Source organism: Rana temporaria, chromosome 4, assembly GCF_905171775.1.
Source record: "Rana temporaria chromosome 4, aRanTem1.1, whole genome shotgun sequence".
NCBI classification, from domain to species: domain Eukaryota; kingdom Metazoa; phylum Chordata; class Amphibia; order Anura; family Ranidae; genus Rana; species Rana temporaria.
Window position 1 is genome coordinate 264,580,727 of NC_053492.1, and position 17,668 is coordinate 264,598,394.

Genomic DNA, 17,668 nt, shown 5'->3' on the forward strand with positions numbered 1-17,668 from the left:
GGATCTGAAAACACACAGGTTTCTTGCGAGGGAACTATTACATCAGTTACACAGTTAATACTGGTGCATACCAAGTTTTTACATTTATAGTAGAAAATGGGTGGAGAATTGGTCATAGTTGTAGGGTAGTAAGGGGGCAGGGCCGGGGGGGGGGGGGGGGGGAAAAGGGGGGGGGGACACAGGGAGAGAGGACCTTTTTTAAAGGGGTTGGCCAGGGGATACATCTCTTCATGTAAGGAGGAGAGGTTTGCGCATAGGCTTTATGCATACTGAAGTTTTTCTTCGGAAAATTGGAAGAGGTTCCAGTAGAACCATATGATTTTATTTTCCTCTAATTTGTCTCGTAGAGCTGAGGTAAATTGTTCCATGCATAGCATGTCATTTTACCCTGGCAAACCATTGTGCTACAGTAGGTGAGGACTGTTTTCTCATAGTAGGGATACAGGCCCTTACGGTATTCAGGAGGTCTTTAAGAAGGCATTTATGGTAGTGTTTCCTGGACAATGGCATTAAATTCAATAAGATTGCAGCCAGGTTGTCAAAAAGGGAGAAGTCTGCGAGTTTGTGGATTATGTGAGATATGTAGAAGTGTACATACATGTATTGCGATGGTTTTCATTCTAATTCTGACACCTGCAACAAATTCAGGTAATATTTTTACATTTACAACACTCATTGATAAATACCATCATTCCAATGATAAAAAAAGTAGTTTCTGTCTGAGGCAATTTTTCAACCGATTCATGTACACCTTATTGATGTTACATGAATTTGTTGCAAGTTGCGCCATTTGCACAGACTGGATACAGATTTCTAATGAGTGTCTATGGTAAACGTTATGAATTCCAAGGATTGTCTTGAGGTTCGTTTGCAGCCTTGAATGATCAGCAACAGTTAACAAATCTGGTGATACAGTATAATCTCTCTGTATTCATTTCCTCTGATGTAAATGTGTTAAGGTGTTTGGTCTTCACTGTAATCTCTGTGAATTATTGGAGTAGTAGATTAATCGTGTGGAAGAGTTATCACAAAAGTTGATTCCATCCTATGTTCCATCTTCATTGTTCAGGTATCTTAACAAGCTGATGTTGATGCTTGAATCTCTCAAGTAATCAGTCCTGTCCCTATTGATTTTTATCTTTTCAGAAGACAATTTGGTTTCTTCACAAATCTACCACTCATTACAGTCCTTTGAGCATACATGGGATGCGGTTTAAATGGAACCAATAGGACATACGTTAACTACTAAAAAAAACTTTTTAAAGTGGAACTACACTGTATCTGTTAGAATATTATTTCAAATTCATAATTCTGCACTAATAGGTGTTATACTATATTTTCATGGCAAGCTTGCAAAACATATTTGGTTTTATGATTATTCATTATAATTGGGTATGAGTGAATGACCTTGATCAGTTGATATGACATGATTCTTCAATCTAAAGCTGAGCATTGCTGGATGTTTCTAGTTGGCCAATTTGAGAATGACACATGAGGAATCTTGGTGTAGGGTGACGAGAATAGATCTCCAGAATAGGTCTGTATTTACGTAGTGAGATCAATAATATACTTGTTTATATCTATTAAGTTAGTTTTAGTGAAATGTTAGTCATACTAATAGGTATTAATTAATAGTTACTTAATAAAGTTATAGTTGGTAATATATGTACATATAGATTATGTAGTTTATGATGTTACATCATCAGCACACCACTCTAAGTATAGAGTATCACATGTGTGCCTGTCAATCAAACTCCATACGACTCTCGTATGTGCTAAGATCTTCTTTGGTATAACATTGCTGAACATAGCAGAAATGAATGTGTGCCATACAAAGGTCTAAGTTTGTACAGGATAAGGTAATAACGTTCATTTGTAATATATATACAGGAATACCCCACTTTTAAGTACACAAGGAGGTTTATTTACTAAAGCTGGAAAGCACAAAATCAGGCTCACTTCTGCATAGAAACCAATGAACTTCCAGGTTTTATTACCAGGCTTAATTGAACAAGATGGGGTTGGAAGCTCATTGGTTTCTGTGCAGAAGTGAGCCTGATTTTGTGCTTTCCAGCTTTAGTAAATAAACCTCATTGTATACTTAAAGTGGGATATATATATATAACACTGACATATTTACTCAGACGAACGAGGAGAACAGATGAACAAACCAGAAGTCTAAAAACGTAATTTCCTGTTTCTTCTTGACTTTGGAAAACTCAGACAAGATGGAGCCTGAAACAGCACATGCTTTCATAAGCTAGCTACTGCACTATCGATTTTATTGCATATATTTTCATCTACGCTAAACTGAACTGTAACTATTTTTCATTGTGTTTATGATGCCACCTGTGTGATGATAAACTCGCACATTATTTTCAAGTCAACTTGACTATGAATGCTGTTCATTCAGAAATGCCCTTAAGATACAAGTATATTAGATATTAATAACTATTCTTCAGTATCTGACCACCACAAACCAAAAGCACCATCTAGTTTATTTTTAATATTAAAAGAAATCGTCCCCATCTACCATGCATCCAAGCTTTATTTTGCTGAGAATTCACTTGGAAAACACTGAAAAGAGGGGGGGGTTTAAGGACAAGGATAGGCCCAAAAGAGGTCCATACCTCAAGAGGAGTAAACTCAAATACTTTATTAAAAAATTACAATTTCAGTGATGCCCAGGTCCTATTGGTGAACTTCACCCAAGATTGGGTGAGTCGGTACTACTTGCCCAGACCCTAACCCATGGTACAGCGTCGGGTCCACGTCCATCCATTAACCCCCCCTCCCCCTTATTCTAACACTTGGAAAGCACCCCTAGCATTTCTGACTGTGGCCATCTTGAGTAAGGGCAGATGATTCATGTAGAAATTACTTTCTGTAATCTATGTGCCCTTAGCTCAGACATGCAGACAGGAGGGTATGCTTAGCTGAGAAAACTCCTCCTCCCTTCCTGAAAACTCCTGAGATGTATGACATAATTTGCCTAGACATGAAAACTGGGACGTAACTAAAAAAAAGTTAACTGTTTAAAGCAACTAAATATAAAATATTTTCCCATTTATTTACTAATGCTAGCAGCATAAGGATTCAAAGTAGTCAATGTTTGAGAGGGTGAAGTTCCAGTTTAAGTAAACCTATCCTAAGACTATTTTGAGGCTTTGCATTGCTATCTCCTTGCTGAAATGCAAGTTATCTGGCTGTTAACTTGGCTTTTTGCCTCCATTACTCCCTGTATTACTAACCTGGAATAAATACAGTATGTAGATCAGGAAAGACAGAAGTCCTTATTTGCTTACATTTTATGAGTTATTGCCTTATTTATTTAAAGCAGACCCCTGCCTGCTCCCTCCTACCTACCTCTTACCATCAGACATTCCTCTTTTTTTTTTTTTTGGTCTAAATTACCTGATTTGTGCTGCTCTGCTTACCTAGGTGAGACTTTGTCACTGCCAGTACGCAGATGTGCCACAAGTTTCAGATCCCAAGAGAGCCCTGTGGCACATCTCTGCATGTGTTGAGGTTACCTGGTATCTGCGCAGGTGTTGCCGCACACATGCTGCAAAGACTGTAATAGGGAAGCATTTCCATGACCTATGCGCAGATACACTCGTTGGATCCAAATGTCTGGCAGAGCCTGTGGGAGTGTTCTGCGAATGCACCGTAATGGTGGTGCCTCAAAGGGGCGGAGCTATGTAAGCACGTGAATTGAAGTTCCGCTTTATACGGGAGGGTCAGTATGATATCCAGGCTAATAGCGTTGCAGAATGAGAACCCAGCAATGGCAGACTCCTTGTTTTATGTAATACTCCTTGATATGTTTACTTAAATGTGTCTCCTATTCCTTGATTTAAAAAATACGAATTTTATTTTAGTAAGATTTGTACTCTGTTTATGCCAAAAGTGTTAATACACATTTTACTGAGATGTATTGTGCTGTTTAAATTTAATGAAATGTCCTTCCATTCATTTGGGTTAGCTCAAGAAAGCAGTTCTTATTTTGAGGACTAGAATATTTGTTTAAGTACACTTTTTTCATCTCCATGTGTGCTGGATCAGAAGGTCTATTTGCAATGATAGACACAGAATAAAAAGACAAAATGTCAAGTCTCCATTATTGCCTTAAAAAAAAAAAATTGGCATGACGGCACATTTTTTTTTCAACCAGACTTTTTTCAGGATTCCTTCCACTGAAAGCCTCTAATGCTGAGTATTTTGGGCGATATCAGCAATAGGCATCAGTTGAACAAAATTAAAATGGGTACTGAGCTGTTTTGTAATACCAATTCCTTTCAGCAAATAAAAAAAAAATATTTTTAATTCTTTCATTGCTTTTTCTTACAGTAGCCTGTGCTGAAAACCTGAAGAAGATGATCATAAAGAAATTTAACAAATGTAACGAGGAAATCAATATCTACACAGAGTTTTTCCGACCTTATGAACTGAGCAGTTTTGATGATACTTTTTGCTTGTCTATGGCCAATTCAGCAAGGTATAGCTAAGCAACTGACAAAGTTTAATTTAGCATACACAAATGCACAGCATTGCATAGCTCTATTAATCTGTAGACATAAATATGCGTTTTCATGCTTTTTTTTTTTTTTTTTTTTTTTTAGAGATTTTATGCCAAAAAATGTTGGCATTGATCCAAGCCCATTTACTGTACGTAAACCAGATGAAACAGGAAAATCGGTCCTAGGGTAAGACTCCAAAATTCTGAATATTCATATTGTTTAAAAAAATTCTATTGATAATCTATGATACCAGATTGGAAGCTGCTTTATTCCTCAGTTCAGTTTCAGGAGAATATATAACACTTGCCAGTGCTACAGCCATTTAATGCTCAAAAACCTTTTGATGAATTATGTCCATTACATTTTTTTGGTATCGTCCAAGGAGTAAAGTAAATTACTAAAAGGTGCTTCGGGTCTTTGTGCCCTGATTTAGGCATTGTAACTTTTAGAAGCAGCACAGTGGTATTGTCGAGTAAGTCTGGTCTGTGTCAGTGTGAAACTGGTTCTCATTGGAGATCATTCACTCCTTCCCACCTGGCCGATAACAGAATGACGGCCGGGTGGGGGTTCCATTGTCCTGACTGGGTGTCATATGTCGTCCAGCCAGATAAGCTGTTCGCACGTGCCAATCATTGGTGCAGTGTGTCGCTCTGACACACCGCATCTCCGATCTTGGTAAAGAGCCTATGACGTAGACTCTTTACCATGTGATCAAATCCAATCACATTGTAACCGGGAAGTGCCATTATCGGCTTTCCTCTATTAGTGCTTGATGTGTGTACCAGGGCATCCAACTCCAGTTATTGCCTCTGCAGATCAGATGAGCAGATTATGAGATCTGGATCAGATATACAGTGAGGGGGAAAAAAAAGTATTTGATCCCCTGCTAATTTTTTACGTTTGCCCATTGACCAAGAAATTATCAGTCTAATTTTAATGGTGGGTTTATTTTAAGTCAGAGACAGAATAACAAAAACTTCCAGAAAAATGCATTTCAAAAAGTTATATATTTGCATTTTAATGAGTGAAATATTTGATCCCCTATCAATCGGCAAGATTTATGGCTCCCAGGTATCTTCTATACAGATAACAAATTGAGATTAGGAGCACTCTCTTAAAGGAAGTGCTCCTAATGTCAGCTTATTTACCTGTATAAATGACCCCTGTCCAATCAATCAGATCCCAATATCTCCACCATGGCCAAGACCAAAGATATCCAAGGATGTCAGGGACAAGATTGTAGACTTACACAAGGCTGCAATGGCCTACAATAGCATGGCTAAGCAGATTAGTTAGAGGGTGACAATAGTTGGTGCGATTATTCGCAAATGGAAGAAGCACAAAATAACTGTCAATCTCCCTTGGTCCGGGGCTCCATGCAAGATCGCACCTCATGGAGTTTTAATGATCATGAGAACGGTGAGGAATCGGCCCAGAACTACACAGGAGAATCTTGTCAATGATCTCAAGGCAGCTGGGACCATAGTCACCAAGAAAACAATTGGTAACACTCTGCTGTGAAGGACTGAAATCTGCAGCGCCCGCAAGGTCCCCCTACTCAAGAAAGAACATGTACAGGCCCGTCTGAATGATTCAGAGGAGATCTGTTGTATTCAGATGAGGCCAATATCGAGCTCTTTGGCATCAACTCAACTCGCCGTGTTTGGAAGAGCAATGCTGCTTATGACCCCAAGAACACCATCGAACATGGAGTTGTAAACTTTATGCTTTAAGGTTTTTTTCTTTTAAGGGGACAGGACAACTTCACTGCATCAAAGGGATGATGGACGGGGCTACATACCGTCAAATCTGGGGTGAGAACCTACTTCCCTCAGCCAGGGCATTGAAATGGTCATGAATGGTTATTGCAGCATGACAATGACCCAAAACACACGGTCAAGGCAACAAAGGACTGGCTCAAGAAGAAGCACAATAAGCTAGTCTCCAGACTTTAATCCCATAAAAATATGTGGAGGGAGCTGAAGGTTCGAGTTGCCAAACGTTGGCCTCGAAACCTTAATCTGCAAAGAGTGGGAAAAAAATCCCTCCCGTGTGTGCAAACCTGGTAGCCAATTACAAGAAACGTCTGACCTCTGTGATTGCCAACAAGGGTTTTGCCACCAAGTACTAAGTCGTGTATTGCTACCAAGTACTAAGTCATGTTTTGCGAAGGGGTCAAATACTTATTTCACTCATTAAAATGCAAATCAATTTATAGTTTTTTTTTAAATGGGTTTTTCTGGATTTTTGTTATAAACATAACATTAAAAGAGAGACTCTCCATTGTGTCATAAAAGTCAGATGGGTCAGGGTACTTTTATTCACATGGTATGGGACTGCTCTAAAGTAAGGTCCTTGTGGTGATGGAGTTCCTCGCTGACAACTTTGGCCTTCCGAATGTATGTCGCCCCTTAGCATGTCTCCTGGGAGCAATTGAGAATGAGGAGATGGATGCTGCTACAAAACTATTCCTTAGACTTCTCCTCTTTTAATGTCCATAAACTTTTAGTGAGGAGGTGGATACATGCTGAAAATCTGACACTCGGGATGTGGATGAAATTGGTAATTACGAATATTCCGCTCTACCACATGACATATGAGGCTTGGATGTCCCAAAAAAATTAGGAAGGCTTGGTTCTGGTGGGTTGTTTCTACTGATGCGTTAGAGGGGGTAGTGGATGCTTGAATTGTTATGGGATGGGACAGAGAGGGAGAATAATTCCTGGGGTGGAGAGTAGTGGATAGGTTTTACACACTGTATAGGACCTGTTATGGGTTTATTTTCTGTGGAAAAACTGTTTTCTGTTTTTTTTTTTTTCTAATGTTATACTGTACACTGTTTTGTGTAAGTATCCTGAGGCTACTAGTAACCTGTTAGTGGGTACAGAAAAATAAAGTGGGGAATGGGGGGAAAAAAAGCACTTTTACCAGGTTCTGAGGTGAATTGGCGTTCTCAATTGCTTATGGGAGATCGAAATGTGATTGTGTATGACACATGTAGTATGTGCAAGTTTGTTTACTCCAAGTATATTTTGTATTCTCATGGATACCCTTATATACTGAACTTGATAATTGTATATCTTTTGCAGTCTGGCAAAAACGTAAAAAAAAAAAAAACTTCCAGTTAACTTCTGCGTTCACTGTAAGTTAAGGCTACTGTTGGAGACGGCTGTTGCTAACAAAACAGACAGCTGGGTACAGGTTAAGAGTGTTTTTTTTTTTTTTTTTCCCGATTCATACTTATCTAGGTGGATGCAGCATCGGTCTGACGTTGCATCTGTCCCTCACCGACTTTAACTCTGAGAACTGAGCGATAAAACGCTGCCAATTGATCAGTGCTCACAGCTCCATGAAACAATGGGCTGTGGAGGGGGCAGGAGCTGCCAGGTCAGGCTCTCATCGGCTTGCTGAGAGGTTGAGCTGGGTGTCGGTCCAGGGATCTGGGCATATGCCGACTCTATGGCTGTGATGATGCGGAGCTTGAAGCGACTGACATCAGCAGAGAGTGGACTTTAGCCTACTCTCTGCTATAAATGGGTCACAGGAGTGCAGAACGAAATGCACTCAGTTTTAATGCAGACGTACAGCCAAAGCTCGTTTGGCTGTACTTTTTCCTATGATTTACAGCTCTTTTTTGTACTAGTGTTTTTTTTTTGGAGGAATCTGCTTGTTTTCGGTGTCTTGACCCCCTACCCCACAATAAACCTTTTTGTTTTTATGTACTTAGTGACTGGTGGCCATCAGTTATGCCACTAGGCCTAATCTGTTACTGGGGATTATCACCATGACTCTGGGGGCTGCTATATTTTCAAGTTATTCTGCTGCGCTATCCAACCAGTAGGCATCCACTGATGTGGAATATTAGTTTTCGGTGGGCATAGCATATAGGCTTCTTATTTGTTTCCTGTTATGTTGGCTGAAGCTAACACTTCCAGTGAATATTAACCTTTTTGCCATTGTGAATTTAAGATGAATATAAATGATAAAGCCAGTAACTCTGTAGGGTCTAAACGCATAGTTATTTGCTTGAAAACTGCTGTGCACAATAAAAACTAAATTAACAAGTTGCCAAGTGTTGATTAGCACATCCTTAAAGGCTGATAACTTTGTTAAGCAATATCTGTGAGTTTAATAAAACATGTGTCTTGTCCTCTGGCCTTCTTATGGTGCCTGTTAGAGAGACAAAGAATTGATATTCCTTTAGCTTGGTTTCTGCATATCCCCAAGCTCATGTTCTCATTGCCAGAATAAGCCAGGGATTTGATTTTCATCTCAGCTGATATTCTGTCACCACCACTGTGCTAGCAATTATCTCTCTTATCGTTTTCAATTACATTGTGACGAGAGAAGTCATTGTAGATGGGTATGGTGTTAACTACATACAACGGATATATTGCCTATATTTCCTTGTTTCTCTGACAATTTCTGTAATGCAGAGTCATCTTTTAGTCATTCCGTTTTCAAAACAATGTTCTTAATAAAACTAGCCAAAAAAAATTGCACATCTGCTTGACTGCTGTGAACTTCTGGGAATTGCAACAAGTTTTTTCTAGACACTATTAACGCTTACACAAAGCAAACTGACAATGTAGTATTGTTGAAATGTACAGTATATTGATAGTTTTAAAAGAATGAGTCAGATGAAGAATCGATTGCAAACTTCCATTATATCTGCTAGTTGAAATTGGTATTTATTTTAAAATATGAAATGTTGATGTGTTAGGTCAACACCCAACTATGTGTTCCTGTAAGTTATAGATCGCCTTTTATTAAAGAATTGTACCTGTGACGGTAGTACAACATATCCCCGTCAAGCATTCCCTTCTTCCCATAAAAGAAAATCACCCAATATTCCACGAGTAGAACTCCCTGGAATCGCCGAATAATCCACACATGAGCCAAAGCTTAATGCTGGAACAAGACTCTCTTTAATGGCAGCATTCTGCTAGTTATATACAGTTTACAAGCTAATCATCAATCAAAGAACAATGCAATCTCCACCCCCTTTTCACACACTGGGGCTCCCATACAGATTATAGGTAGACACTCTGGTACCGACCCTGACAAGGCACATTTCTTTAGATAATGACATCAGTGAAGTTAATTACTACAACGAAGCAATCAGAATAATTAACATGACCCAATTATCTAATCATTTGGCCTGACGATACAATACACATCTCATAAGGGTAAACACAGGTCTTCTTCACACACAGACATTAAAATAGCAGGGAGAGAATTAAACTGAAGCATATAGGCAATTGCATAAAAGTCCTTCACAGTACCTATTTCACGTGAATTTTTTTTAATCTTTTTTAATTTAACTTTTTTTTTTTTTAAGTACAAAACATGCATTTAAATATATTCCTTAAAATTGTATAAATCCACTTTGTGTGCATCAATTATATTTGCAGATCCAGATATTACCTTGCAAAAGTAGCAGTGACAGCAAAACTGTGGGGCGCATAGCCTGTGCTGAGAGCAGAGCTGTGGGCTGGATTCAGTAGATCCACCCACCACAGGTGTGCAGATATAAGACTAGTCACCCGGCGCAAGTTGAGGGCAACAGTGACCAGTCATTATTTCAGAAAACCCCTGTATGAAGGCAAAGCACATGCGTTGTTTCATTCTGAATTACTGCACAGGTCTGGAAAAACTTCACAAGATACACCAATATTCAAATAGGAATAAACATGGCTCCTCCATTTACTACCAAATTTTCACCCTCTCCAGCCACTGTAGCCATCAAGGTTGCAAGACTACATACACTGGGGAATTGTAAGATACTAAAGGCTGTGTGGGGTGTGACCTGCGATGGGGGTGCTGTGGTCACCCAACATTCTTTTTTTTTTTTTTTTTTTTTTTTGGTGTTGCACAGCGCTGTACAACACTGAGTTGGCACCCAGGGCTTCTTTAACAGTTGACCGTTCATAATGAGGAGAAGCTTCCTTCCCTGCTCCAGTCATATTAGAGTGAAGAGGATGACTGGACAAGTTTAGAGAGTACTAGGGAATTACTGTACTGAGAGGTCCAAACTTGGGAGGGGGGTCTGTATTGGGGGGTGACTGTTCTGAGGGCACTGTACTGGGAAAAGGGGTGTTATTTGACTGCCATGAGGGTTATGTAATGCTGTACTGAGTGGGGGGTTGGTTTGTACTGAGTCTGGACTGGGGAAGGGTGAGATCTGTACTAAGAGGGTATAGCGTCTGTACTAGGGCGGGCGGGGGGGGGGGTGTATAAAAGAACTGCATATGCGTGCTGTGTAGAGTATATGGTGAGCACAGGCTCAGGTTCTACTGTTGCTGCTACCAGGGACCATTTTACTTCAGGGCATTTTGTTAGTGATGATATAGAAGTGTCATCACTCCTAGGTGCCAGATATCCTAGGGGTACACCACTGCTGAGGAAGGTTTTTTCCCAGTGCCAGCTAGTACAGGACATGCCCAGCTTCTCCCCATGTGCTGTAATTGACAGCATACAGAATAGTGAGTGTGACTGCCCAGGGTCTAGAACATGGGTCTTCAAACTACGGCCCTCCAGGTGTTCAGGAACTACAATTCCCATCATGCCTAGTCATGTTTGTGAATGTCAGTGCCTCATGGGATGTGTAGTTCTACAACAGCTGGAGGGCCGTAGTTTGAGGACCCCTGGTCTAGAAGAAGTGATGTCTGGACCTCCTCCTCCCTGCTGTGTCACTGTGAGCAGTTTTGTAGCTCATGTGATGTCACCAGGGATAAAAAGAGTATCAGAGCTTCAAGTTGAAAGTAATTAAAAAAAATTAAATATACGGGGGATTGAGGGAAGATGGTAAGTGAAATAATTTGCCCATAGACTCTAGCTAAATAATTTATAAAGTTTAATTTTTTGACAATTCTATAGTGGTGCACCGAAATGAAAATTCTGGACAAACTGAAATATTCAGGATGCACTTTTTCAAAAACCTGAAACTGAAAATTTTATATAGAATTGTATTCAACTTATTTAAGATGATATTACATTTAAAAAGTATACATTTATTTTCGGCCATTATTGGCATTTTTTTTTTTTTTTTTTTTTCTATCCACAAAATGCTGACATATCGGTACATCCCTCCTTTTCTACTACCCCAACAATAATTGGTAACCATGTTCATTCATTCCCTTATTATGCCCTTTTTGCAACATGCTGTGTGATACAGCGTGTGCTAAAAAACAAAACCGGCTATCAAATGCGATGCTTTGCGACTGTCATTATGGGACATAGCAGCTGATTCATTCATTAACACAGCAGTTCTGTTTTTGTTTGTATAAATTCAAAGGCAGAAGATAAATTGCACAAACGCACAATAGGGCATGTGTAGAACCAGTTCTTGGAAGAAGATATGTCGACTCAATTAGTTTATGGAGGTCAATATTGGCAGCTGCAGTAGTCGGTTGCTTGATCATGCTAGGAAAGAAAAAAGGTAGCGCTAAACGTTATGTGACGAAATATAAAACAAATTGTAGTGAATTGTAGTGATCGATTGAGACATAAACAGTCATCATAAACTTTATATATCTTTACAAAAAATTGTAAACAAGGAATCTTTAGCCAGAGTCCAAATGTATAAGTGATTGGAGAGTTGGATCACAGGTGTGACCAACTTCTGGAGAGAAATAGTCCTTCACCAGTGAAGAGATGAATCTTCAAAATGCAGGCTCAGATGAATCACCAGATAGCAAAAATCCTCCAACAACAAAGCATGTATATCTGCTTACCAGATCCCGGTGGTCCCTTGATTATAGGGGACCCCAGGTAGCATGAAAGTATGTGGGATTGCGAAGCCTCAAGCTGGATGCACACAATCTGCTGGAAATCATAACCGTGCCTGTGCCCAGCCGTGCCATTCTGCCGACGTAAATGTGCAGGAGGCGGTCCTTAAGTGGTTAAACTGCGGTTCGCGGACTTGGAGTCTGTCCCACCCGGATTTCTCAGACTCCCAATAAAACCAGCCTCCTATACCGCGCCTTCCCATTGAAATCAATGGGAAAGCGCGGTAATACCGCCCGCAACGCGGGAGGTATTAACCCTTTTTCGGCCGCTAGCGGGGATAAAACCTCACTGCTAGCGCCCGAATATCGCGGTAAATACGACGGTATAGCCGCGCTACAAATAGCGCGGCTATACAGTCACCGCGGCTGCACGCCTCAGTGTGAAACCAGCCTTACCCTAAAGCCTTTGCTGGAATTATCTTGGATTGCAAATCTAAGAATCTGTGGAGGAACATATATCACTTTTCCTGTAAATTTTAACCTGTTTTACAGGCACCCTGCTACATATCCCCCCCCCCCCCCTCTGCTCAAACTCGGGGGTTGAGCACTTTGAGCAAACAGACTGTAACTCCTGTATTTTCCTCCTTATTTTGGGCCATCCATTTGAGAGGGCATGGTCCGCTTAGGGTAACCACATGTCCTGGATTGTCCCTTAATACTTGTGTCCCAGGCACCCTCATTACAGGACAATAGAGTCCTGGATTTGCTCTGGGCCGATCGAATGCCCCCTAAAATAGCCTTTGCATGCATTATCTCTGTCTCAGCCTGTGGTGGACCCTAGCTGGCAGAAAGTGAGACCCCTTTCTACTTTATTCACCACCGCTGGCTCAGTGCCCAAACTGGTTGCTACCTGCCGCCCACTTGGCGTGTAGCAACCAGTGACGTCAGAGCAGGAGAAAGGCAGAGACCTATCAGAGGATGAGATTTAACTTCCTCCTCTGCCTTCTGTTTAGCTCCACCCACCTCATCCTGTAGGTTCTGGAGTCCAGCCAGGCAGCGGCATGCAGAAGAAACAGACTCTGAGACAGACTGTACAGATAAAACGGAGAGATGGTAGAAACTAAGGCAAGTAACATGCAAAGCACTGACCAGCATTAAAGATCCATCGGGGTTAAAATCCTGTCTGCTCTCCCCCAGCAGTCAGAGTTCAGCACTTCTAAGAAACTCAAGTGAGTGTGTGTCATCCTGGAGGGAGCCTCTCAGTGTACTGTGCAGATAAGGGTTGGCAGGAGAGGACACTGACAGATTACACCCTGGATGGAAGGAGGACACATCCTGGGATATCAGGGCAGGGTTCATGCAGGGACTTGTAATCCTTCATTTTTGGGGGATGTGACCCCCCCCCCCCCAAAGTGAAGAACTACAGGTCCCAGCATGAACCCCTCAGAGCTGAAGATGTTTCCTGCATCCCTGCACACACAACTCCTCACACCCAGTCCTGTCCAGCTGCTCAATGTCTCTTCTCTCTGTGCTGTTCTTCAGCCCCCCCCCTCCTGTGCTGTCCTCTGGTCCCACCCTGTGCTGTTCTTCAGTCCCCCCCCCCTCCTGTGCTGTTCCTGATTTGGGGGAACTGTACCTCCATATAGAGCATTGTCCCTCTTTCCTCGTTTGTCCCTCATTTTGGTCTGATCTATATAGTTGTATATAAAATGCACTAATTATCTATTAAAAAGTATTTTACAGAGCAAAACCTTTAATCCATATTCCAAATTACTACATTTGTAAATTCCAGAAGCCAATATAAAAGAATAGTAGTGGTAAAAAAGCACCTGTGTGTTTAACCAGTTTTTTTTATTTTATTTATAATTCTCCTACATATTTTGGCTAATAGGTGTCCCTCATTCCCATCTCAGAAACTTGGGAGGTATGCCCCTGTCCATCCTGCGGCCCCCCTGTCCATCCCACTATTCTTCTTGATGCCTAGAGCCCACTTTTGATCTTGCACATGGGCCCGCTGATTTCATATGCCCCTGCCCCAAAAATCTGCCAAAAAAATTTCAAATCATCTTTTTTTTTTTTTTTTGGGGGGGGGTTTGGCAGTTTGAAAATGTGGTCACCCTAGGTCCGCTAGAGCCCAAACTGTTGCCTCCAACCAAAAATATTTTAAACTTTCAAGAGCCACTTTGACAGCTAGACCAGGGCTCAAAATTTTAAGTCCTGAGTTACTAGCCAGGGCTTAAGAGTTGCTCTCCACCATTTTCTCAGCCCAACCCCTCCCCTGCCTTGCTCCTAGGTCCGCCCCTAAACACGCCATCGCAAATTATCTCATGAAATTACACGGTTAAATGACTTATGCAGAATTGGGCTACAAAACTAAATATGAACAACTTTAACAATATTAACATAAAGCATATTTCATTCATCTGACTGTGATAAAATAAGAACAAAATATGATTGGCTTCTAAAGGTACTGTACCCCAGTACAGGGGAAAAATGCCTCTGGAATGCATCCGGAAATGCATAAGAAATGAGAATGCAGAAATGCAAAATGCCTGCACCCACCATAGCAGTTGGGACACCTCTGTGCTGGCCATTAGCCACGTAGGCCCAACCCTTTTTCCGGGTGTGCTTCCGGTTACATCTCACCTTGGATCTTAACCAGGTCCTATAATTCCTTATACTCTGCCTTCCCTCTCTTCTCTTGGGGTCCCTAGGTTTACTCTTTTCTTCAGGGAACTCTACCATTCCTGATTCTACCTTTCCCTATAGAGCTTTCAAGTTCAAGAACCTTTCTCTGGTTACCCACGGCAACCACCTCATTTTTTACAGCACCAATCATTGGCAGATCATACATTTCAATGTCACCCCTTTCTAACACAATCAGTGCCATCTATCTCAGTGCTTATTAGAACCAGACCTGAGGAGGGACCACACACAGGCGAGTGACTTATACCCCACGGGCATAGCTCCACCTCACCCGCTGTCAAATACTCCATGGCTAACTGTTCTAAGAACTTGCACTGATCCAAGTATAAAACACTTATTTTTGGTGTACACATTACGTTGTTGCAGCAACCAACCATGGCACTTTCTCTGTCTCCGGGTACTTTAAGTTGTACCTCTTTTCGAGTGATGGAAAGCGTCTGTTAGTGCTGCATCTATTCTGGGCCCTTCTGTTTTATGAGGTTTAGCGGGTGAGACAGGATCCACGCCCTCTGACTTCTGCTTAGACACCCAACTGTACAGTGAGTGCATTTTTATGAAGTCTAGTATTTCCAGTAAGGTTTCTGTAATTTCTAAGCTTCCCATCTCTAAATACCAGACTTTTCTGGGGACTTTTCCCTTGTCTAAGACATGGAGGGGCTCATCCACTGCAGGTTGAGACATTTGAAGAAACCTCCACCTCCTTGGAAGTACCCATGATCACAGCCTGTTGCTCCCCTGGAGCGCTGTCGGACACATGTCTCCTTGTGGGCAAACCCATCTGCCATGTCTACGCCCAGAACTGTTCCTTTAGACTGGAGGGGATCAACCTTCACAGGGGCTGACATGCCCTTGAGCATTGGCCACTCTGCAAACCCTCTGTCTGGCATAACAGATGTTGTGTCCACACACTTGTCACCCATCATTGCTTTATAATTTATTGTCGCTTTGTCTAGTGTCACAAGTACTTCCTTGCACCAATCATCCCAGTCCCTTGTGGTTCCATCCCTGGTGCTCCACGTCACTGCATCACCTGCTCTAGAAGGCCCTACAAGAACCTGGGATTCACTAGCCAAAACATCACCTGGGTCATTTCTATACATATCCCCTTGGGATGACACATTATTCGACAAGGCAAGCTGTAATACATGCTTTTGCCCTAGCTGCTCAGGTGGTGCTACTGCCACACACAGCTCTGCACTTTCAGCTTTTGCAGGTTGAATTAACCCCTTACTAACTGGGTTACACTTAGGGTTGTGGGGCTGTGCCCACACACCTACTGTGTGACTCAGTCTCCCTTTGTTCCACCAAACCTGTACCAGTGTTGTCCTGGACAATTTCCAGCCTCAAAGCACCACGAAGGCCCTCTGAGATGTCCATGGACAAATCAGTGCCTCTGCCTCTCATGGGAGATATCCTACTCCCATCATTGGTAGTGACCACATTACTAACAATCTCAGATGCACATTTTCCATTGTCATTATCAAAACCAACATTTATCAACAATCATGGTCATCCTGATGCATAGACATAACGGTAGCATTTGTGGGTTGTCTGTCTATTACCCACCAAAGTCGGTGAGCCACTCATAGCACCCTCTATCTTTAAAGGGGAACTCTTTGATCCTTGGGCAGCTCCATAGCTGACCTGGTAAACTCTCTGCTCTGTCACTGCAAGCTACTTAAGTTTCCCTGGGCAACTCTGCAGCACCTGTCACTAGGGAACATGGCACCAGGACAGTTTTGGTCACCCCTAGTTTAACTTCTCTGGCACTCTGCTGGATTATAGCAGGCACATGCCTAGTCCCCATGTCCTTTCCCTTCTTTAGCCCTGCGGCTAGTTGGGCTTTACGCCGTCTCCCCACTGCTCTGGGTAGCACACTGCAGAAAGTCTGTCCATTGGTACTGCGGATCTCCCCACTGCACATACTCCAACTTCAATGGGTTCAGTCTTACAAACTGAAACAGTCTTAACATTTTCAGTAGCCGGCATCATATCCTTCACTTGAGCGCGCTCTCTCAGCTGTATCCATACCAGCTACTGCCATTGTGTGGCCACAAGACAACACCGCAACCTTTCCAAACTCCTCAGCCGTTTTCCATAACCTTAGGAAGTAAAGATTCCATGCCCCACTTGGCCACACTCCACGCATGTTATTGGACCCTGAGCTTTACTTTTTTGCCAACTCAATGCCAGGCTCTCTGTTGTCATGGCATACCACTGGTTACAACCATCAGCAGACAGACTCCTTGGATCCCCAACATCCCTGTTGGCCTGGACGTTGCTTCCATGGATGACCAGACTTTTTTCAACACAATGTTGTCTACCTGGCTTCCTGATGCCATGGACAACCTATTTAACTTCCCTTTTAACTGGGGGTGACATGATTAATTTACCCCAGGTCTCAGATTTCACACTCTTGCACACAGCAACTTGTAACAGTTCACAGAGAAACAAAAATGTTGTATTCTCCTTTCACAGGTACACAACCTGCATGCCACACAGTCCATCAAATGAACTTCTGCACAATGCTGTTCGCCTGGCTGCCAAACACAGCTAGCAGCAGTTCTTATGCGACTCACCACTGGAGAAGAGACCCGGTTTCCACCATCTATATGCCTGCATTCTCCACCAATTGTAGAGGATTAGGCTCAATGCAGGGACAAACTCGCAGTTTCTTTAGGAAAAAATCACGTTTATTCCGCAGGATATTCC

The 17,668-nt window shown here is 41.9% G+C and overlaps 1 protein-coding gene across 4 annotated transcripts in view; it reads left to right on the top strand.

The window, feature by feature from the left end:
• The window catches only part of FIG4 (FIG4 phosphoinositide 5-phosphatase), a 432,686-nt gene that overhangs the window by 274,535 nt on the left and 140,483 nt on the right, over positions 1 to 17,668 (top strand). For all 4 annotated transcript variants that reach the window (XM_040350224.1, XM_040350227.1, XM_040350225.1 and 1 more), the window contains 2 exons: positions 4,351 to 4,498; positions 4,623 to 4,706. In XM_040350224.1, coding sequence (XP_040206158.1) covers positions 4,351 to 4,498; positions 4,623 to 4,706 — 232 coding nt within the window. The remainder of the gene's footprint in view (positions 1 to 4,350; positions 4,499 to 4,622; positions 4,707 to 17,668) is intronic.